Genomic DNA, 24701 nt, shown 5'->3' on the forward strand with positions numbered 1-24701 from the left:
AGTGATCTGGGTCCCAGGACTCCAGAGACCCCAGGATTTAAAGGCAGCAAGTCAAGGATCTTCAGGCTGTAGTTTCAGCCTAGCCAAAGCGAGCTGGAGCAGGAGCTACACCAGTTTGCCTCAACATGAGGCAGCAGAGCAAGCACTACGAACACAGAGAGTGGCAGTACAGCTGCAGCTTCCAGGCAGGAGGGAGCAGAGGGAATTCCTGTCTTCCACCCTCTCTCCTTGTACCTGCCCCAATACATCTTAAGGGAACAGCAGTGCCTACCACACTCTTGAGTGAGTCAAGTCCAGCTCCCCAGGTAGAGATGAAGGTTCTTCAGCAGCAGGAGACTGTTTTCTGAACTGGATTGCACCAAGTCAGCACACCTCTCTTTTAAGAGGAGGCATTTTGGTCATCTCATGGTTTTGCTTCCACTGCACTCTGCACAGCAGCTGTGCAGGGAGAACCAGGACAGTGTTGCTCTAAAGGAAAGATCTCTCCTTATGTCAGAGTGGAAAAGAAAGCAGCCAAAGGACTAGCTGCTGGTTTTAAAGGCTTTGCCAGTCTGCCTGAAAGAAAAGGTGTTTTCAGATCCGAGTTACCATCATTGATCTGCACTTGATGCAGTTCTCCTGGTGAGCTGGGACTCAAAGCACAGCTAGAGAAGCCTTTGTGCTTTTATCTTAATCCTTTCTGACTGGTCAGAGCTCTCAGCTCTTACTGAGTACACAGAGACAGACATTTTATGTGTGGAACTGCAACTTTTGGTTTAAGCATTTCCCTGTGACAGCATGTAATGAGCATCTATGCTCACTGGAATGTTATAGCTTAAAACTATTCAACTATAGCTAAATAAATTCTATTATGTTGCTGTAAGAAAAAGCCTAAAAGATGCAAGCAAACTCTCAAATCGCAGCAGCCCTATGGCATCAAAGATTCCAGAGGAGGTGGGAGTGCTGGTCTCGTCCTGCAGGCTCCTTTCTGTTCCTAGCCAAGACAGTGACCAGGAACAGGAACTGTTTCTCATCAAGACCTTGCCTGGGTTGACACCTGGGATGAGAAAAGGAAGGAGTCATTAAGTTAAGTACAAATGTTATGTCCTTGAGGTGTCCTGTCTGTGGGAAAAGAGGTTGTGTTGTTTCTGTTTAACAACGGCGTACCAGAATAACTCCCTCCATCTCTGGACTGCAAGGACAGCTAACCCAATATACCCAAGGGTATTACACCTCAGCACATAATTCTTCCTTGGAGCTGTCAGATAACAGTCCCAAACACACTAAGCTCACTGGTGAAGCAGCAAAGACCCACATCTTTCCTTGTTCCTCCAGCCACACTTGCCATTTACTGCCTTGCAGCTGTGAGCTGATGGAGGCAGGTTTAGCACACCTCCCTGCCTGACCATGAGCAAGGACAGAAGCAAAGCTCCCCCGTTTTTCATAGCTACTTAGAGACAGAATTTGTTCTCCCTTCAGTGGCAGTTCTGCCAAGACTGCCACAGGGTCAGAAGATCCTTCCTTCTCAAGAGAACCTGCTTAGGTGACAAGAAATGCTTTCCCTCCATCTCCCAGCCGATTTCAGAAATAACTTGGTTGAGGGAGGCAACAAGAGGTGGCAAACTTCACCCGAGTCCTCATTTTGCATGTGCATGTTGAATTTGGGCTCAGGCTAAATTCTCTAAATGACCAAGCTAGGAGAGCGCCTTGCTCCCTCTCCCCATGCTAGCTTGAGAGCACAAGTAGCAGTGACAATTCACATGCAAGGTGTGTAGCTGCAACTCCCAACACAGTGATGACACAGTGATCTATTATGCATTATCTTATGTAGGCACATACTGACTGGGTAGTTACGTCACGCATCTCTGCTCTGTAAGAGGAATCAAGTCCTCCTGAACTCATACAAAGGGCCCCAGTTAGAACTTAGCTGTGCTCTCTACAGGGGTTGAGCGTCAAAGGAGAAAGCAGAAGTCATATTCCCAGTGCTTAGATGAGGCCTTACCACTGTTAGTTGTCCATTTTTGGCTTTAAAGACCTGAGGCTCCTGCCCAACGGTAAACACCATTGTCCCTTCCTTCCCAGAGCCAATGCGAAACTGAAGACTGCAAATACAGACATAATTACTCATTAGATGCTTTCCTCGCAACAGGCTTTAGTCTAAACCCCCTTTATTTCTGTTCCCTTGGCAAATCTCGTTAGATTAGAAGATCAGAGCCCTCCAGCTTAGGTAAATTTCCTAAACAATTGCATTATACCACACAACCCAGAAGGGTTTGATGAATGGAGCATGTCTGCCTGGTCCGGGCATCTGAATTTTCCTGGTGCAATTAAGCACTAGAAGATAAGCAGATCTGACCTGGAGAAAACCACTGAACACACAGAATCTAATTACAATTGAAATGCAAAGGCCAGAAAGAAAAGCTGGAGCAGAAGTACAGGTTTCATATGCCAGTTTCAATTCATGTAGAGATTTGGGAGACAGACTGCATCCACCTGCCATTAGCTGGGTGGCATGACTGAGAAGGTTCCTGTGCTCAGCAATCACATTTCAGGGCCTTCTCAGTCTTTTAGGGAGAGGAGCATTTATCCTGAAGTGACCCACAGGCTCAGCCCAGCAGGCTTTCCTCAGAGCTGGTGCTAATGAGATCTGTTGTGAAACCACTAAACCCACCACCTCACACCCAGGTCACATCAGCAGAAGCCTGAAAAAAGTGTTTTTAAAGTACAGCCACCTATAAACAAGTTTCGGTTTTAAGCAGATGGATCATGGGCAGGTCTTAGAGCAGAGCAGCACACCTAGCAAGGTACAACCACAGCCATCATGGAAGCAAGCCTTGTTAGCATGGGAAATAGGTTGTAATGATTTTTAATATATTTTCTTGTTCCTGTTCATCCCATCTTGTTTCCCCTGTGCCTATGAAAGGAAGCCATGAAAACAACTGTGCTGCTGCACAATGGACCTCTAATCAGTTCAGGGCACTGTCTGCTGGGGTGATGTTAATAGTTTTGACTTAAGTAGTCCAGGCGTAGAAGTTTTTGAAGCAGGTTCTCCCATAAAATACAGCCTGCACAATACTACCCATTCAACTTCCTTCCTTACCTTCCCTGCACAACTTTAACAAGGTTTTGCTTATTGGCCAGCATGCAGAACTTAGTGATCGTCTCAAAGATATGCTCACACTGAAGTATCACATCTCCCTGGAAACAAAAAAAAAAAAAAAAGAGGCATAGAGTCATCTGGCATCACCCCAGCACGTGAGCCAGTCAGCAGCTGTGCATTTGTAGAAACTCCTTCCTAATGCCAGAGTAGTCACTGCTGTGCAGAAGGCACCAATAACTACACAGCAATTAAAGCAGTCATGTACAAGTTTGGTTTGTTAAACATCCTTTCCAGGGACTATTTAGGATTTATAGTGACTTTGGTTCTTAAAAAAAAAAGTGAAAGCTTTCATGGTGAGACAGCAAGAATGTAAAGGTCTCGCTGATTACAGAATTAGTAAACATCAGACCTTACTTCTAACCGCAAGCTCACAGTAGCTACATTTCAATTTTCTACCTTCTGTTTGTTGTCCTCGGGAACATGAATGACTACAATCCCATCGCTCAGGTTACTGGTGGAAATACCTTCAAAAGAAATGCAAGAATTAGAGGAAAAACTACCAAAGAGTTCCACAACACCATCATCATCTTCCCAGTTTTCAAAAAAAACCCAACCAAACCTTCTGGAGATCACTTTCTTCATCATCCACTTATCCATAACACATTTCCAACAGTGGTTATTTAAACACGGTGCATTAGTTGTTTGCTCCATACCTTTCCATGCTACCTTTGTTTTGGTAGGGGAGGAGGGAGAAAGTATATATTCTGCCCCTGGACTGTAGTTCAGACAATGGCAGGATTAAAAAATACCTACAAAGTGGGGTAGGAAAGTTTTTTTTTCCTCCCCTCTATTTCAGCAGGACGTGATGTCCTCCTGCATTTAAGTATTTCAAAGAACTGTGTCCTCTTACTCATAACTTGTACTTCAAGGAACTGCATGCAGGCACACAGACCCTTTATCCATCCCCCAGGAAAAAGTGTTCTCAGGTAGATCATTGCTTCAAATATCTTTGAAAGACCAAGTTTCAGAAGTTCATCTTTCCACCCCCAGGGTCACTGGCAGAAAGGGAAGCCCCACGCTGACCTCCACCATTACCTTTCAGAGTGGCGTAGTCTATTTTCTGCTTGATCTTGGCCATTTCCACCACATATGCCGAGGACTGGGTCAGAACAAGTAGCCGGTCTCGTGCTTTGAACCCGTTCCTGTCATATTTTATCACGGGGGTCACATACTGAAAACAACGAGTTGGTATCAGCATTTCTCACTACCGCAGGGTCCTGTGCTGGAAGCAGTTCAGCAAGGAGCAGCACTGCACTGCGGAGCTGCAGATCCCAGCTCACAGCATCTGCTCTGCTTATAATAATCTGGGTTTTTTTATACTTGGAAATTCAGATGGCAGAATTATGCTTTGAGAAAGACGGTTTACCTGTGCCCTCTATGCCATAACCATGGGAAGTGCAGTGCACACACCTGCACTTCTGCCTGTTACAGCCCAAATAGAGTTAACGATGCTTTTTAAGCTTTTATTAAAAGGAATCTTAAATAATTTTTGTCTAGGTGTATTTTGAGACCTGTCTCCAATTTAAAAGCAAGGAAATACTTGCTACACTGCTATTCATCAGTCTGCCCTGCTACACAGGCATGGCTGCAAGACAGCCTCAGGTGTCACAGATCGCCCAGCCTGTGTGACCGGCCAGCTCCAGGACTCCAACAAAGCTGGTTCGAGGGCTGCCAAGCTTCAGCTGTCCTTCCCTTACCTTGATCTTCTCACCGTGGATGAGCTGCAGTACTTTGGGGTTTATATCATTCTCTTCTGAGGAGCAAACCAGAAAGATAAACTGAGCATAGGCGACAGATGGCCACCACTCCCCACCAGCAAAACACCAGGAGAGCTGCATTAATTGTCTTCATCCCATTAGTCCTTGTCCCCTTGGTACCTCCCTTCTAAACCAAGGACGTTCACTTCCAGCTACTCCTAAACCCGTTTCAGTGATTCTTCCTGCCTGACAAGTAATTCACACTGGGAGTTACTGGCTGCTCTTGGGTCTGTTCTTGGTTCAGGCCCTGGCACAGAAGGACTCGTGCTGAGAACCACCCAGAGCATTTTTCCTTCTGCACAGTGCTCCAGCCGAAGCTCTCTGGGAGCTTCCAATAACAACCCCAGCATTTCACCCACACACCACTGCCACCGCACCCTACCCAGTCTCCCAGATCCCTCGCCCTGCCGATGCACTACTAGGGCTTTATTCTCATGCCTTTTAGGTGCTTAACACCGACTACGTGGATTCCCAAGATTCGCATCCCTCCTTCCCAGCAGCTCCAGTCCTTGGGACTGGATCCCCACAGCCGGCAATGCTGCGCTGCAACATCCCTGCTCAGCCTCCCTGCTCCATCCAGCACAGCAAGGGTGGGTCCTGATCCATCCCAGCCCACGGGGGATTTTGCTTGGGTTTATGGCTCTCTGTCCCAAGAGGGATTCCAGGTACCCCCAGTTTGAGAACAAAGTCTGGCAGATTGATCACCACGTTCAGTGTCATTGGACATGACAGAGGAAGAGAATTCGAGTGGTAGGGCCCAAATGCAGGAGGTGATGCTGCCTCTGTTAGATGGGAATTTCTCTTAGAAACTGAATCTATTTTGCAAACAGAATTTTTCTGAGCAAGAACCATGTGGCAGAGTCCTTCAGGGGTTTGTTGTGTACTCACTTAGACGGGTGTCCACGAAAGGCTGGTTTACGCTCTGCAGGTAGCCCTCCTTCTTCCCTCTGAAAACAGCGCTTGCTACCACTTTTTGCTGTAGCTGTTTTGAGAAGGAACAGCCTTTATCCTCTTAGAGTCTCTCCATCAGTAGCATCAGCAGTTATAGTGTAGGCATCGTTACTACACATCATCATCCTTTTACTCATGCAGTATCTACCTGACCCATGCTGCATTTCTTCCAACATCTTTAGGTTATTCCTAAATAAAGAGGTCGTATGGGCTAAACAGCCCTACAGATCTTTTCTTATTTATGCATCTTTTCTAATTATATGAAGTGCAGTTTTAATGCCATAAGATTAAGACCCATGTGTCTGTAGGAGAACTGCACTGTACATTGCAAGTGCCACCAAAACAAACACCTGACTCCAGGCTCAGGAATGTTTGCTCAGCGAGAGCAGCAGTGGTGTGTCAGAAGGTGCAGTCTGTGTTTCAGACCATTCACAGAGAGCAGATATCACATGTGCACAGTGTGTTCTAACTCGCACATTTGTGTTCCACGTATTAGTTACCTGCACTTTCCTCTCAGCAGTAACACCTCGGCAGTATTTCCTTACTAGGTTCCTAATGCAGATTTTCTGCAGCATCTCAGACGTCTACATTAAAAAAAAAAAAGAAAAAAGTAGTGAAGTTGTGCAGACAACTCCTGCTGCAGTCCTAACAAATACTTGCCTGGTGCAAGCTGTTTTTAACATCTAGTCACAACTTATTTGAGCTCTCCCAGCCCAGAGCCCCACGTACCAAAGAGCTTTGCCACCAGAGAAGGGTTAATGCCCAGCAGCAGCTGAAGGATGCAAAACACCAAGCAGCTGAGTCATTACTAGAGTTACTAAAAGCAGCAAACCCCATCTGTCACCCCCAGAAGAGACTGTGGCACTGCACACGTAACATACCATTAGCATTTCTCTTCACCTTACCTTCCGTCTGAGCTTTCTGAATTCCTGAGCCCACCTCACCCACCAAGCACCGGCCACAGCCGGCGTGGGAGTGATCTGCTCTGGTCCCGAGCCAGGCTACGGGCAGGATCAAAGGGGCCATAACAAATGTCAGCAGCTGTTTCTAAATGAGAATTCTGCTGGAGGCAATTAGAGTTTGTCCAATTCGTGCACTGAGGCTACCTGTCCTGCCAAAGCCCAAACAAGATGAGAGGGTACAAGTCTACCTATGCTGCAAGCTTAAAACAATGTGGGATTAATTTTTTCTTTAATAGGGTTCGTGAGTTCACTTTTATGTCAATGCATCTTCCTTTCTCTTCCTTAAAACAAAAGCACCAAGCTCCCTCCTTTCCCTTGGAAACTCAAACAGCAGCACCATTCCTCCCACTCCCATCCTCCCCCAAATACAGAGGATCTCATGGTCTTCCAAAGGCTCTGCCATCATGCCTGAAAAGAGGACAAGCCAGCAGGAGACCATTGCTCTTTTCCTACATGAAGCGTGCGGACAAGTGACCACAGAACAGAAGCTATCTTCACCTCTCCCGAAGCCTGCAGCAACCCTCACCTCTTCCAGGATGGAAGGAGGTTGGAGCCAGCTCTTGTCCAAGACGTTTTTTGGAATGTGGTCTCTGAGCTTCATCAAGTAGTTGTACTGCACAAGCTGCACAAATTCAATGTTCTCTGCGCAAAGGGGTTTCTTCCGATTGATGAAGCCATTTATGAATCTATAGAAGATATCCAAACCAGAACTTACACATTACCTTCAGAAATCAATGGAAATGAAAGGCAAGTCACAGAAGGCACACAACAGGCTAACAGATCATTGATGTTAACTCAGGTACACCGTCACCTGCGTAACAGCAATGGAAACCTTAAGATTTATAATATTCCAAACATTAACTTTTTTTTCCAAGTTCTGTTGACCAAAATACAGTGCTTTGGAGTTAGAAAGGAAGATCAGCTCTACTTCTAATGCAGTATTCAGGAGCTGGGTTTAAGGGAGTGGAGAGGGAGGACCATATATAAGAGAATGGACAGGCATGCAAAGGATTGGTTTGGAGATCCTCTGTACCAATATAAACTAGCAGAGCAACAGAAATTTGTGCAAGTCAGAATTCATGAAGAGGTGGCAGGCATTTCTGATCAACCCCATCTGGCAACTGTCCTTCTAACTACAATGATAGCTTAGAAATGGGTGTGAAGGAGATAGTTTTGACTCACTCTACTGTCCGTACTCTGGACTCATTGTCCAGAGACCATCACCAGGCTGTGACCCACAGCCCTCCCCACAACCACCACACAGTGATAGTTACTTCCTGATTATCTGAACTGCCCACGTCCTCTTCTTGGCCTCCTTCCGCGCCAGCGCTCCTCGCCAACAAGACTCCAGCTTGATAGCTGCAACAATTAATCAGGTCTTTGTGTTAGTATCAGAGGTCCTGTGCCATACTAGCCTTTAAATTCACATAGCAGAAGTTTTAACTGGCTCTTTTGCAGCTCTTCCCATCAGATGATCTTTAGAGCAAGAAGTTTAGAACTTTTTCTTCTCCATACTAACTGATCTGGCACTACCTGCACTGTAGAGCTCAACATTAAGGCAGTGATGTACTGTGCACAGCAAGCAGCTCATCTCAGAAAGCTGGTCTTTGAGCTTGCAGCATTATTTATCAGCCCGTGCACTGTGATAAGAGGGTTTGTTTCCCTCCCAGTTAACGAGCAATTCCCTCGCTACCCCAGAACATCCCTGCAAGCACAGCAGAGGGTGCTGCCGCTGCGCAGAGCTGCTCACACAGCTGATGCTTGGGTGACACCAAGAGCAGCACATGGTGTGAGGAGCTAAACAGAACTAAAGGGACCTCTGTGAATGCTCTTCGTACATCTGTCACCTGCATCTGACCCCAACACCCACAGCCCTGCAGGGAAGCTGTGAGTGCTATCTGCAGCAACACGGATTCATGACCTCCCAAAGCTGTAACTCCTACTGGAAAGCATAGCCCTAAAGAGAATCCTTGATCCCAGAGCCCATACCTGCTTCTCTTTTCTTCTTGTACTCTCTCTTTCCAAGGCATCCTTTATATTTGGCCTGTAGTCTTGAAACTGGCAAAAAAAGGCAGAGACATTGCTCGTGTCTACAGGGTCACAGCATTTGGGAGCCGTGCTCCCAGCGATCGGACACCACGTGCCAAGGCACAGGAGGGTCTGCACTAACACTGAGGAACAGAGGTGCCAAAACACCAACAGGACCAAAAGTAGCTGGTGTAGGTAAATGTGCCCTTAGGCAGCCCCATGCATTTATGCATTTCAAGCAGGTACAAACAGGTAACACTAGGACGAGACAGGTAGTTTCCCAATCCCAAGAGAAAGGTACTTAGTGCATCTAGACGTGGACCAACAGTTACTAGTAGGACCAAGGAGCTCTAAAGGAGATATGTAGCCAGAACTCAAGCAATGTAGCTAGTGATTTCTCCCCACCCTGGAAAAAGATTATTAATTTTTACTTGGACTCTCCAGAGCTATGCAGACTAGGGGTCTCAGCTCTCACCATGGTGCATCTGCTACATGAACCTGGAGCCCAGAAACACAGTTCACTCAGGTTCTGCTTCTTAGTCTATATACAGATAAAGGGAACTGGAACCATACCCAACAGGTGCTTTCTGAATTCAAATGCATCTTCAGTAGCAAACAGAGTCTTTGGGAAACGAATGAATATTTTGGTTCTGAAAAAGAGACCATAAATAACTTAGCCATCGTTTCAGCTGCCCTAACCTGGCTCAGAGTCCTTCAACTAGCTGTAATGCTGACAAGTTACATCTCCTTCCATAACCGCTCTTCATTTGTCTAGCTGGCACATCCTGAAAGGGTGCAAAGGGCTTGGCAAAGGGCGGCAGGGAGAGGGAAGGAGGCAAAAAAGACTAGTTACTGCACAAGGTGCCAGGTACCCTGGAAGGTGCAGTGTGGAGACCTCTGCCTTTACACAACCTGTAATTCTCAACGCTGGGATCCCTGCAAGTTTCCCAGGAGCAGTGGAGCTCAGGATAAGCAGCTGAAACCCAGTGAAAACAGGTTTCCTTGTCTTAGCTACTATCGTAGACATTAATTCATGGATTCCGATAGCCATAGGTTGAAGGTGACATTAGAGAGCCCTGCCTTGCCCCATGCCTTGTCTTTAGCAGGGAGGACAAGGTTGTCATTCAGGAGTGGTTGCAAACATCAGTTAAAAAAAGAACCCAAGCCTAAGACAGGCAAGTTGCCTTGGGCTGCCCAAGCAAGCAAGGCAGCCCATCTCGCCTAACCTAAAGATGGAAGAAACTAGGCTGGATTCAAGCTTCCAGGGAAATAGAAAGGTAAAAATAAAGAGGAAATTTATGCATCCGGGCTTTTTATCTGTCTCCTTGCTCCTGTGCATTGTATACCTTTGGGGTGAGGTTACTTTGTCCTGTTTTAAAGAAGTCACTAATCAGAAGCCGTCAGGTTTGCAGACCCAGGCAGGTCTGCCCAGTTCACATGGTCAAGCAAGAGCCAAGCTAAAGGGATCTGTTCACACCACTGCATCTTGCACGTCTCCAGGAAGGGCCATACAGTGGCTTGCAGTTGTAGACAGGACAGAGGATCGAATATAGCAAGCACCATGCAGCTGACCAGCAGAGATCACAGCCAGAGAAAGGAAATTTACCTTCCTAATTTGTATTCCTCAGGCTTGTAACCAATGTGCTTGATGAGCCTCTCCACACCCTCAGCTGCTGGCCCGTGCCAATGTGGCCAGGTAGCTGGACAGAGGGATTTATACCTGAAAGATCAGCAAGACATCAACACAAATGACTTGATGTTTGAGGAACCCCTTCCTGAAACTCTCCCCCTCAAATTCCTCCTGCTTTATTCACAGCAGAATATGCCAAAGCAGATCAAAATGGATACAGACAAAAGACACATACAAAGGTTATCTTTGATGCAGAAGAGTGTCTGCTGACACCTCCACGCTTTCTATCACTGGGACTTGACATTTACACAAACCTTGCTCTGAAGCCCTCGTGGGAGGGTGGGTTTACTGACTAGAGGGCAAAACAGTTCCACTTACCTTTGCAAGAAGAGTTCATACTTCCGCCGATATGCAAAGCCGGCTCGTCTCACCCGCAAGTGCTCCATCAGGCCCAGGTATTTCACCTGATGTCGGATCAGATAATCATCAAACTTCCCTGTAGTAAGAACACACATTCACTGGTAAATACCGTCTGTGGAAGCTCACTCACTTGTCCATGTATTGGGACAAATAAGGAAGGAATCAAATCCACAATTACTTAAGGTGATGACTTTGCTGCTAGCTTAACTAAGTTTTATATATATATATACACACACACACACATATATATACACACACACAGAGCATATATATATATGCTATACCTAGCTACAAGCTAAAGTGTCCCTCACTTCATTCCTTTATCTCAACTGTGTCTTCAGCCCAATGCCTTACCAGGCTCTTTGTTCTCATTCGGTTTAATACATCGGACATAAGAAGGCTCCTTGGACATCAGGATTTCTATAAGACTCGTCAGACTGTTTTTGAACTGGGTTGCAACCTAAGACAACATTGAAAGAACTTTCTTAGCTTTGGAACTCATCACTGCAGTAACTGAAATCAACTCATTCCCTGCACCCATCTTAAAACTATAAGTGAAAGGCTGACGCATGCATTAGTACCACAAAGCTTTTGAAGCATAGTCAATCATAAGTTACCTGGACAGAGTGCTTAGCTAGAATATTTGAACCCCTGCCATGCAGCTGGACACGGAAGGCAGCCCTTCAGAAACAAACTACTGTTGGATGCTAGGCACAGGGCTCGTTTTAGAAGGATGCATTAATAACAACGTTAAGGTATGTCACTTTGCTAGCTGCTGTCTCAGCAACAACACTGTTCAACTACTAGGAAGCTAGCAGGAGTGTAACACCAGCAAGAGAGTCCACTGAATTCAAGACTAAGGACAGGATCAGTGGTTAAATCAAGACTTGGGAAGTTGAGTTTATATTCAAAGTTAAGACTAAAGATGAAACTCACAGTCTCTGGTCTCCTCCTGTTGTCTAGTTCTGATAGTAAAAAGCAGTCTCTAATGATGCCATTTTTAGAGTTGCACAGCACCTGAAACAGGAGAAGTGAAAAGCTGTCTTATTTACCAGCCATGCTGTTCCTACTCTGATGCTTCTAAGGTTGAGCAGCAAAGCTGTAAGGACATGCATGTAGGTGCCTAAAGAACATTCCTAAGGAGAAATATATGTTCTTGTTTGCTACAGAGATTAAATACATCTTCTGCAAAACGCTTCTGCTTCAAGCAAGGTAACTTAAGAGAACAGCATCCTTTTTTTGTTCTTACCTCTTTCAGGTTTCTGTACAGTAGATCGTTATTCTTCTCCAGAAAGCCTGGAAAAAAAAAGGCTTAATTCTTTTGGAGGCTACATACTTTAGCACAAAATCTGGACATTTATATCCTCAAAATTCTCACTGCATTCACTTTTAAGACTTCCAAGTAACAGTACCTTCAGAGGGCAGATATTTCATAATTCATCTTCCTGTCAAGTTATCATCTACCACATTGGCTTAAAAGTTCAGGTAACTTCTATGCTGGCACTTTGCTCACACTCACCAACAGCACAGTAAGTGACTTCTCCTGCATAGTGAAGGAGGCGGAAATCCACCCAGTCAATGGATTTCCGTGTTTTCTGGTCTGCAAGCTTGCGACTGCAGAAGAAAAAAAAAAACAAAACAAACCCAAGAGAAAAAGCAGCAAACAGACTTCCTCAGCTTGTAGAAAGTCACCTGCACAAAAAGCAGCTGTAGGACAGCTAGACGTCTAGTGTTTGTTCCTATTGATGTGGCTCTGGCTATAGAGTTATGGCCCATAATCAAATTACCACCTGTCTGTCCATTCTGAACAGCTAGCAGCAGAGAATGGGAGTCAGCTACCATAAACTCCTCAGAATATCTGCGACCTATCCATTGCCATTTGGCAATGATCACCCTTTCCAGAAGTATTAAGATTTCTTCCCATAACATTCATTTAAATACATTCTCATTGCTGACGTGAGGAAAAGATCACCAGCTTCCTCAATTTCAAAGTGAGATCGGGGCAGGGGCAAGGATTGTTTGAGATATTTTGCCCTAGAGCAAGAACCCAAATACAAAGGGGGAATCAAAATTTTCAAGAATAGGTGGAAAATTTTAGAAAGCAAGGACTCCTGGGGGAAGGAAAAAAAAAAGAGCAACTTAACAGTTTAAATTTCAGCTTTGTAAGCAGTCACTAACAGCAGAGTTGTGTGTCACAACAGCACATTAGTACATCAAAGTTCCCTTCCAAGCGTATCGCCAAGTACAGATCCTGTTTAAGTAGCTCTAGCGCTTCTATTTAAAGCTTTTAATCAGGCAGAACAGTATTAAGGCACATTGTGGTGACAAGGAAGTTGGCTACAAATTTTCCACTTGGCTGTGATGAACTTCAGAGATGTAGAAACGGTGACAATTCAGCAGCGTGACTCCGAATTGATGACTTGTCAAAGACTTTTGGTAGGCTTCTGCTGGGAACTGCCAGAACAGCCCAGCGCCAGCGTGTTCAGCTGCCACCAAAACTGAATCCAAAAATACTACAAATTGAGTATTAACCAAAACGCCACTCATCTGGGAGATCTGAGCAAGAGCATGTTTCTTTCCTTTTCATACTCAAAGCTCACACATATCAAAATGGACTTAAATATTTAGGTACCCCTCACAGCCATGCGAAGAGGGCATTAGGCTCCTCTTCACAGTATCTTCAGCTTTCTCTGGAGTCAGTGGGGGACAAAGCCATCTATGGCCAAAGCCATCTAACCTTCATGGGCTAAAATCATGGGCCACAGCCATCTAATCTTTACTCCCTTATTTTAGTGTGGAATGAAACCAGACTCAAAGAGCATCAAAGAGCATCACACCGGTAAAGAGACAGGAATCCCACCCCCCAACACCCCAGATCATACTCTATCAGCATAGCACATTACAACATTAGACAGTGGACAGGCTGCTGGATTTTCTTTGGTACAAAGCAAAAATTGTTCCCTCCCCAATACTCTGTTATGGCTAAGAGATGGGAAGAGTTTCCTCTGTGATAGGATACAGAGTGTAAATGCATACGTCACGAAGTGGGCATGATCTCCTACTTTCTCTTCCAGCTTTTCCAAGAAACTCAGATCAGTCGCTTCACCAGGTCGTAAGCATTCTTCATCCTGAAACAGCAGGCACCGGATCAAACGCTGCTCTGAACAGACTACTGCCTCCTTGCTAATATTTAGTACAACTTTGTTAGGCAAAACCAAAGAGCTTGGTTAAGACTTGAGATGAGGTCTATTTTATACAAGCAATTTCCTAGTTAAATATAGAGCTTCGTTTACCTGTTTTCAGTAGAACTTTCAAGATAAATCAAGTGAAGTCAAATCTACCTTTTTCTTCCAAATTTGGCAATGCCCTGCCTCATCCTTTATTATTTGTAGTTCATTTAAACAAAAACAGTGAGAAAGATGGCATCATTAGACACCAAAATTCAGAAGGACCTGAAGGACTCTTGGTCTCGATGAATCACAGAGTTGGAGAGGGAAGACAAGCTTACAGATTACCCTTTTCTAACCCAAGAAACACAACTCCTTCTGCTCCCCCAATTGTACTACGTGTAGAAAAGTCCTGCTTGAAAGAACAGTCCATTGCAATGTGAAGCTACTGCTGAGCTTCAGCAGCACCTTCGCTGGATTACAATGTACTAATTCTCTGTCTTCTGTACCAAGGTGATAAATATTCTCAGCTTTGTGGACGTGTCAGAGGTGGTGGCAAGGGACAACTCAACTTCAAGTTTGGCTACAAGTCTCTACAGGAAGATTACTAGATTTCTTACTAATTGGGGTTTGCAAGCAAGAAAGTGTCATCATGGTAGTTAGCTTGTGTGCTCAAACTCCTCCCCATGGAACTGCACACTTACTGAAGCAAAAAGCATTACACAGCATTGCAGAACAAGCTCCTTATGAAAGGCTCTAGAGAGAGCTGCCTTCAGCCTCTTCCATTTCTCCTGCCATCTCTACGAAGGCACAAAGAGGATCTTCTTCAGATCAGTATTTTAGGAGCAGTAACAACAAAAGGGCAAGGAAACAAGAGAAAGACCTATAGCTCAGGAGGAGGTAGGCAGCTCTCAGGTTTCTCTCCCAGCTGAGCCCTTCTGAAGCATCAGACATCAAGGCTAGCAAGTCACATAAGCAGATAGATGGGATGAATTGTCCTCTTTCATCTTTACAAGAGCCTGGATGTCTGGCTTCAGGTGGCTATGGAGAAGCACTCCTGGTGTTCTGCAGTCTCCCTAACGGTACTTGGAAGAAGCCTGGGTCCCATCCCTGTTGCTGACTATAGCCAGCCAAGTTGCTGCAGGTACTTTCCTTCTACATCTCGGTGTCTCCAAGCAAAAAGTGGAGAGAATGGCCCAGGTCTGCATTCTCAAGCACTCAGAGTTGCTGTGGAAGGAGCATACTACCTCTAAAACACACAGCTCTCCATCAAGCAGACCCTCTACCTTAATCTTCTGGGTCTTTGTTTACAAGGTCTGTTTATTTACATTCTGGATAATGCAGACCCATCACATAATTAGAAGAAAAAAAAATGATTATGAACCATTGCAATAGGGCACAAGCATATATTTTAATTTAAGTAGCACAAACTCTGTTCTTACCAGAATGGAGATTATTCCTTTATGCTTCTGCTCAACCAGGTCACAGATGATCTTGTTGTTAAAATATGGAATTGGTTCCCACTGGAAATAAGGCGGGGGGGGGGGGGGGGGGGAGAGACCAGTTTTAGAGGAAGATCTTTTCCTTGCAATTTTTAAGTTCTTTAGAGCCAGGCTCCAATCCCAGTAAAGATCAGTGTTGTAAATTAGGACCAACCGAGCTGCTGCAGAAACAATGACAGCACATTGATCCATCACCCCACACTACAGTCTGCCTGCTTTCAGCAGCCCAGACCATCCTCTTATTCTCTACATGAATGCACTTCATCATCCACTGCCTTACACTGTTGGAGCTCCTCATTTCTACAGGGACATTGCCACTGCTGACCTTTTGAGTTTTGGGGAATGTCCTGCTCCTTTCTTAGATTATGTAAATTAAATCTAGGCTAAATTACACTGCAAAAGGGGTTACGGAATGAGACCTGTGGCTATCTTATACTTTCCACATGAACAGTGCAAAATAAAAAAGGAAAAAAGCAGGATGTCTTCTTCACTGATGATGAAGAGCATTCAGTGTAATGGCAGTTCAAAGAAAAAAGGAGAGGGAAAATAATAAGTTACCTCTATTCCTTCCAGTTCATATTCTTCCTGCTCTGCTTTCAAGGTCATCTCAATCAACAGCTGCTGGAGCTTCTCATTGCAGTAATTAATGCAGAACTGCTCAAAGCTTCAGAGTGGTTAAATGAGCATTAGTTTTTATTTATTGCATGGACAGTTTTACTTCTCCCACCACTACCTACTGTCTTCCAGCCAGACAGCACATTTCTATACAGATCAAATCCATACATTCCTCCCACACTATTGTACCAATGGCTCAAATCCAGGCAAGCAGTCCAAGCTAAAGCTTTCACCAGGGGGTCCAGCTAACCCAGTGCACTCAGATTTTGCAGTCACCTGTAGCTTGCCTTGCTGGGATAAGAGTACACTCAAGAAGCCATGGAGGACTTCAGCACATGCCCTCCACGCCTCAGGAGCTGTGGTTACCTGTTTGTGTCCAGGACTTCAAAACCATAGATATCCAGCAGGCCAATAACTGTTTTCCCAGTTGAATCCTGTTAAAGACACCATTGCTCTGTAATTGCTGCTTCAGCTGATGCTTCTTCCCTGCATGTTTCATGCTGCTTTCTTCACCTAAATTTTAAACTTTCTCTTTGAGAGCTTTGTTTCACATGCCAATGGAGTAGCCACTTTAAAGCACGTAATGAACTGCTAAAACTTTTTAACGTACCACCTTCCACACCTAACTAAACAGTTTTCCAGCTCAGTGCTGTGGGATGCCCCTATATCAATTACCAAGCATCCAAGATATTTGGTGATGGGTGCTGCAGGGCCTCACTGGAGAAGCTCTTGCTCAGTGTGTTAGGAGCACTCACTGTCTAGGAGGACACTAGACAAGAAACCAACCTTGTTGGCTAGAGAGCCATTAATTTTGTTGACTAGCCAAGTGAAAGTTCGTCCATAAATCGCCTTTGCTACTGCATCCCGAGCGTAGAATGCCAGATCCACGTTCAATGGGCTTAGGACCTAAAAATAAAGATATGCTGGAGATGATAAACACCACAGATGATCAGAGCAAACTTCTGCAAAGCCAGTTCACACCTGTGGCTTGGAGAACCAGCCATGTTGTTGTACACCACAGCACAGCACCCAGCCTATCTGAACTGTAGCTGCCTACAGCTTTATTTACCAGTGTTACTTCAGTCTGGCGTAGGGCCACGTGCCAGCAGGATTGTGATATGACATTTTGGATAGTACTAATTTAGATAAGTGGGGAGAAGTATTCTGACTTCCTTTTAGTTTTATTTTATTAAACTTGGTACAACATGCTCGAAGAACGGTTTTTACCAGTGCTTTTCTTCGTTTATGCAGCCCAGTTTCCCAGGAAGCATTCCAGGGACTGAACAAAAGGAAATTATTTGGCTCAAACACAGGGCTGCCTGCAAGTCCCTGTTCCTAGCTTTTTAACAGTTACTACTTTGTTCAGCAGGAAAATTCCAATACTGGGAATATGTTTTAGTTTAACACCTCAGGCTAGAAGAGGAAGATAATATGGAGAAGAGAGATAGCCAGAGGGATCTGTTTTTACTGTAACACTGCTAAGAACAGAGCTCCTCATCTGTCACCACCACTAGCTGGGGTGACTCCCAGCTGCCTGGGATTACACAGGACTACTCGATACCTCTTCAGATCTGGCTTCGATCTTCCGATGGGTGAGAGCTTCCTGCAGAATGGACAAGTGCACACCCAGTAGCTGCAGAAAAAGAAATACTTGCACTCAGAGTATGGCCAGCAGGAGACTGCTTAAATAAGCATTATTGTGTGATCAGTAGGGCATAACCCCCCAGTCCATTCCCATTCATTTCAGGGGATGCCAGCCTTGGTAGATCTCAGGTATACTCATCTTTGAGCAACAATAAGTAAGGAAGTTTCAGAGAGATGTGCTACAGAGAAAAGGGGCCCTACAATTCAAGATAGTTTATAACAAGAGCTGGCTATTTAAATAGCAATCCTTTGCTTTTGGGAACAGATGTTTTTGTCCTTAAGAGGAAAACACGGCAAGATTAAGGCTTTCTTCATAGCACTTGTAATACTGTCACTATCTCAGAAGAGATACCTTTGAAATCCATTTGATCTGCGTGCCATCGCGAATGATGGCATGTCCATTGCTATCTTCTTCAAACTGAATGTTCCCGAGGTGCAGCACACTAGCAACAATTCCAAAGAGATGCTAACAACGAGAGATACACCATTAGAAAACAGGTTCCCATAGCTCCATGGCATGGTACTAATCTCTGCTGTGCATGCTAATAAACAGAATATTGGCTAGGCTGAAGGAGGCGAGTCAGACAACCTGCTTCAGAGATATGCTACCACCAGTTGCCATCGAGCTGTACCAAGCAATAGAGCTCTTCACCCACCCACTCCGTCAGTCCCCCCCAAATTATGTCCTATTCCATCCTTAGCACCTCTCCCAAGCAAGACTGCTTCCATCACTTTTAAGGAAAGACAGCAGTGCACTCCTTAAATTCCCTTTTGTAGGCTCAGTCCCTTTTAACATGCATACCTCTATATCTTTTTCAGTAAAGTCAATGATAGAAAAAGCTTTGCGGACTATTTTCCAGTCATTCTTGTCATTAATAGAAAACACTTTGGCACATCGACCCTATGCAGTAAAAGAAAGATGAATTAGTACAATTAATTGGCAAAGCAATTTTATTATGAGCAACAAACATAGCGTACTACTGGGCATGCTACTTTCATTTCCAGTTTCCTCAGCCTGTATAGATGCAGTCTGCAACTAGCTAGCAAGTTTATTTCATTCCTGCTAATCCTGAGAGTGGCTCATTTGATCAGATCTTTCAGCATATACTTAAAGCTTAAAATAACTTAAAGCATTGAGCTTCGATAGTGATTACCATAAAATGGCTAAGTCTTGTGAAGAGCTTGAGTTTACAGCCATCTTCCGTTTTTATGGTAATAATACCTTAAGAAGAATACTGCCCAAGTATCCTTCACTACCAAGGAAGAAAGGAAACTGAAAGCACTACCATGAAGTGAGCTATATACTGCATAACCATACCTCTGGACCTCTATAATATGAGGTCTGTAAATCCTGAGAAACTCATTTTATACCCAGCCCTGACACAGAGGTGTTAGAAGAGATGTCTTTATACAGAGTGTAACCTGCAGCCAGATACTACTCTGCTGTTTAGTAGCTCAGACTGCTCTTCTCAACGAATCAAGAATTGTCTTGATCATACAGGAGGGACCAGGGTCATCGAATGGTTTGGTGACATTTGCTTAAGAGTGTTTATGTTCTCACAGCAGCAGCACAGATGGCAGCAGTAAGCCATTCCGCACACACAGAACACAGGGAATGCACAGTTAACAAGAGCTCTGGTGAAAGTGACTTTTTTAAGCTCTGATGGCCTTGCTGTCACTGGGTCACATTGCCCAAAAGCTTGTTTCTGTCCCCACAACTATATCAGCTGATCCAATAAGAGATATTATTCCTTAGAAGCCACTTATCATGTGCCTCCTTAGGCCATAACAGCTGGAACAGTTCCTGCTACAAAAGCACCCAGGGTAGAACAGAGTCCAACAACCCCAGAGCAAATACGTTTGCAACCAACCTGCCTGCAAGTTTCGCTATAACATGACACACAGCGGGTTCTCTTAGCAGTTCAGCAGCACGCTTAGTAAGCAAGGAAAGCTGCATTTGCAATCCCTACAGCTCTGGATGTAAGATACAGAGAGAGGGACAAGCTCTCACTGACCTGGATGAGATACGCATACTTTTGGGGGTTGCGCTCCAGCCCAAGCCAGCAAAGAAGATCCTTGTCTCCACCCTCTAATAACTGGTAGAAAATATGGAAATTCCTTTCTCCGTGGTTTTGATGGACAACTCGGGATTTCTCAATTAGGTAACTGAGGATGTGCCCTCCTACTGGAGCTCCCTAGCAGAACAAAGCAGTCAGATCAACACCAACAGATATAAATAACATCATTGTGACGGCTGTTCCTCCACACCTAGGAACAAGGAGCAGTGTTTCTGCTGTTACTTATCTGCCATCTTGTGTTTAGTTAGTTACGAATAGTTAGTATCCAACAACAGTACAAGATGTATCTAAAGAGCTTGCTGTCCTTCTAGTGTAACTTGTGCGTTACAAGAATTTATATTAGCTTTCTACTGAGCGCTGGCAGTATTGCCAGTAATATAGGAAGCTTTCAGCATGTATAACTAGGCACTTTACTTGCAAAATGCAACGTCCGTAAAAAACAGGGTCAGAAACCTGCAGTGTAAGTCTTAATAAATCCTGTGCTGCCTGGTAAGTGTCCAAGAGGTTCACTGATACAGCTTTTTTTAATAGCAGTCTATTAAGTTTGTTCTCACCTTAAAATCAAATTGGATATCCATGTATTTCCCAAATCTACTCGAGTTGTCATTACGCAGAGTTTTTGCATTTCCAAAAGCCTGTGGATAAACAGATAGATTAAGTCACTTCTCCTCTTACTCAGAACCTGACACCCATAGTAGGACAAAGCTCCAGAAATAAAGATTTGCTGCATCAGCTGAGTCCTACGACTGAATTTAGTGGGATTAAAGAAATACAAACGTGGTGGACTTGGGAGTGTTAGGTTTACGGTTGGACTCAATGATCTTAAAAGGTCTCTTCCAACCTAAATGATTCTATGATTCTAAACTAATGTATTTCCCTAGCTTTAATGTGGAATTCAGCTAAACAAGTTATCGCTCTCTCTTGTATGACCTATAACCAAAGCCACGAGGAACTGTTGTATGCTATACAGTTTCCTTGTACTCCCAGGCTTCAGCTATCCTCCACTATAAAACCCAAGTTTAAATTTCTAAAAGTTAAGTGATATTAAATCCCAAGCATTCTTTCAGAGGTTGTGCTGCCAAGAGGCCAAACGTATGTTATTATTTACGTTATGCATGCAGGTGCAAAATTATGTGAAACAGGAGGCCATTCCTGGGTGCAGGTGTGTAGAAAAAGGAAAGTCTTGCAGGAAAGTCTTGTGGAGTGAGGCCATCTATGCCAACTCTTCTGCATTTTGTACCTTTATTTAGTTTTTACCTCCAAAACAGGATTGGAAAGTAGCAGACGGTCACGGACGATCTGCAGCTGCTCTGTAGTTGGACAGGTTACTGCGTAATACTGCAAGATCTTCTTGGATGCTTCTGTCTTCCCAGCTCCGCTCTCCCCAGAGATGAGGATGAAATGGTTGTTGTACTCGCTGCACATCACCCGGTAGGCATTGTCAGCTATGGCATATCTGAACAAGGATCACAAGAAGTATTCAGAGGAGAAGCACCTGTTCCAAATGGCAACAGGAGGCAGAGTATCAAAGGTTTTTCAGAAATACTTACTCCTCATCTAACATTACAAGTATTGGACATGATGGGAAAGCACAGCTCAAAACATGAGACTGACTTGAGGTCTCATAGTAAAAACCCAGTCTGTATTTGAGGGACAGATAGGGCTTGTTCTTTTTCCCACTGTTGCTGTAGGATTTATACAGGCTGCCTGTATTCCTGGTGAATACAGTTTATACACAGCAGGGACTCCCTCTTCCAAAGCAGAGGAGCCAGTTTTGATTCCAGTAAAGGGAAGATCTCAACTTCTGCTGGTAGAGACAGATACAAAGATAACCAGTAGTGGAACTTTCACTGATATACCACTTACGGAAGGAAAAAAAAAAAGAAAAAAGAAAAACCTACTTAGCAAACCACCCAACAACTTCCAACCATCAAAAAAACCTCCAGCTCAGAGTTCAGAAGTTCAGGTTTCTTCCCCTCCTACGAAGTCCAAGTGGAGGCTGTGCATGAGCACTGCGCTAGTCCTGTGGTAGCCTGCACTGACACCGGGCCTCAGGCTACAAGGCAAGATGACTGGAGTGTTTCAGACAACTGAAGGAAAAGATGTTGACTTGCACATGGACACAGTCAGGCAGTGGTCCGACTAGACCATGTGTAACGAGGAGGACATGCTGAGCACTACTCTGGACAGTAATCTTCACGATAACTCTTCCCCTACAGTTTCCCCAACATCACTTCTGCAATCCTTTTGTTCCCCTTTAATTCTCACGGTCAGCTAGAAGACAGAGACAAATACATCCTTACCTACAGGAAGATAAGAATACCAGCATTCACCAGACCTAGTGACTGTGGATACGCATCCTTGTTGCTGGTACACAGCATTACAGAGAAAACCCAATTTATTGGTATCAACTGAAATCCTAAGGGTTCTACTTACAGATGTGGTGGCAGTTCAAAAAAGTTTACCCCTCGATAAAGCTGCATCTGTGTCACGGTGTAGATATCCAGCTCTTTGTAAGGGTTGACAGATACAAGAAGAGTACCAATATATGTCTGCAGGGAGAAAAGAATGCCCACAGGTGGAAAACCTGTTCCATCACTACAACAGCAGCTCCCAAAAGAGGAGCCAAGTACATCAGGACATTACGCAAGAACAACTGGAAAAGATGGTACAGAAATTGTTACGAGATAAGAGGGGGAAAAAAAAATAATAAAAAAAATCACAAAAAACCCTCCACAGGCATCACTATTACAAAGCCAATACCAACTTCTTCCAAAACCCACCCAGTTAAGAGTGGACTTGAACAATGACAGCAAGCTTAGAACCTTATATTTCATATGCAAGGTCTTGATATCTCATGATGCTCATGGGATTTTTTTTTCCTACTTAAAGTTACCATAATCATGCATTTACTATCCCAGTTCTGTTTCACAAAAATCTCTGGAAATGACCAATAACTAATGCTGTGAAGGAAAGCCAAGTAGGATGTCTATGGAATTCATAGACAGCTGTTCAACAGAGAAGATTCCCTCTTGACTGTGAAAGGTGATCAAATAAAACATTTCAGGACACATTACATTTTCCCTTATTTGTATACATTCTCAGCACATCAAAATGCCCTGTTCTACCTTCTTTTCAATTCTTTCCATTAGTGTTATACAAATATCAGTCCTCATTTGACAAAGGACATGTTTAGATACTACTTGCCACTGCTGTAAGCCAATGTATAACCTTGGGGCTGCTGAGAAAATGGACATGGCTGTGAAGTCATCTTCGTTTGCACCATGAAGTACTCAGCACTTTCATACAAGTCAGACACCACGCTCAGCGCTGCCTTGCCTTCCAAGGTAGTAAGGGAATAGGAAAGTGAAATGCTGTCTACTGCATGTTGTTTGGATCTTTGTAAGGCAACTCAGAGCAGGCCAAGACTGTATTATCTTCATTAGCAAAAGTAGAGAGACTGCTACTGGGTGATCACTCTGCCGGGTACTACTAACGTCTAGCAATGTGTCTCAGAGCACAATGAAACCAAAGCTGGGAGAGAATTCTCTGTATTGATAGTGCCTCCTGCCCCTGCAGTTTTAGTTTGCATCCCATCTAGATGTGCAACAATTTGTTATTTTTTATATATATATATATATATATATATATATATATATATATATATATATATATATATATATATGTGCCACACTTAGAGACATTTCACCTGCTATAGGCTACATGAATCCACATGACCAGCACTTACATAGATGAGGTTCTCTTGGTATCGCTTGCGAAGGTTGTTCAGGAAAGCAGACTCACTGGTGTGGGAGTCCAGAAGCACAAAGTCCTGCACCCCGACTCTGTCCCGTGCTATCAGAGCCCCTTCCATATTTGCGTCAGTGTTATCTTCCACTTCTTCTTTCTACAACACCAAGGTTGTATGAAACAGATTTAGGAGAGAGCAGATAGGGACCCTAAGGGTCAGCTAAGTCCTTCCCCATACCCCAAGGTCAAATCAACCTTGCATGGGTAATGCCAAGAGATTATTATCCAAGCTGTTATTAACACCTTCCCCAAAGATGGCAATTTCATACCATGTGAGTTTGCACTCCAAATTCTTTACAGTCCAGACGACCAAGACTCATTCCTGTGATCTGAGAGGAAGACCAAGGTTTCCAGGCAGCCCTCACTAACACGACAGTTGTTTGAGACAAACCTAGCTCCAAATACGCAGTTACAATCTGGGACACTCCATTAACTCAGTCTAGACAAAGCAGTTGGAAGTTAACGGTGGAAGATACCAGACAATTTGTTAGTTTCTAACGCTACCTGCAACTACTTTACACAGATAAAACTATGAAAATGGAGAATCTCCAGGAAAGGCTGCATTTGACTTGACCTTTAGGGAAAAAAGATTAATCCTAGAGCACTACTCTGCACAAGACTGCTTCATTATTCCCAGTGCATTCCGCAAGCAGATCAAAGTCAACTTTCAAGGCTGGGCAGCAGATGTCTCCATCCACCAGCAAGACCTGGGCAGGGAGCGGCAAGGCCACCAAGCTGATAAAACTAATCAAAAAGCAATTTGGAGAAACAGTTAAACTTTTACTAGCACACACACCACCTCTTTCTCAAGAAGTTGAAAGATGTAAAAAGGATGTCACTGACAAAAACGTAATTCTTTTGCACAGCCCCCTTCCCATTCCTTATCTTGGAAGTTGACCTTATACTGAAAATACTCACTGCTGAGGATCAAGCTCTTGTTTCCCAGGCTATAGAAATAAATTGTATGCTTTTTATTTGTTAAATCAAGCTGATAGTTT

At 44.2% G+C, this 24701-nt stretch overlaps 1 protein-coding gene across 1 annotated transcript; it reads right to left on the bottom strand.

Annotated features, from left to right (window-relative positions):
• Positions 1-1012: 1012 nt before the first annotated feature.
• Positions 1013-23794, bottom strand: MYO1H (myosin IH). Its single transcript, XM_072880103.1, has 31 exons — positions 23642-23794; positions 22330-22445; positions 21151-21349; positions 20448-20528; positions 19831-20010; positions 18618-18716; positions 18168-18281; positions 17733-17804; positions 16958-17077; positions 16538-16605; positions 16115-16220; positions 15497-15577; positions 13924-14015; positions 12407-12501; positions 12137-12183; positions 11824-11904; positions 11242-11347; positions 10846-10963; positions 10444-10557; positions 9411-9487; positions 8799-8867; positions 8084-8168; positions 7336-7495; positions 6348-6431; positions 5785-5878; positions 4837-4892; positions 4175-4310; positions 3536-3603; positions 3080-3177; positions 1982-2081; positions 1013-1036 (listed from the first exon to the last, which is right to left on the bottom strand). Exons 1-31 carry the CDS (start codon positions 23765-23767, stop codon positions 1013-1015), a joined length of 3066 nt encoding a protein of 1021 aa, XP_072736204.1. The 5' UTR covers positions 23768-23794.
• Positions 23795-24701: the final 907 nt, after the last annotated feature.

Source organism: Ciconia boyciana, chromosome 15, assembly GCF_034638445.1.
Source record: "Ciconia boyciana chromosome 15, ASM3463844v1, whole genome shotgun sequence".
Lineage (NCBI taxonomy): Eukaryota > Metazoa > Chordata > Aves > Ciconiiformes > Ciconiidae > Ciconia > Ciconia boyciana.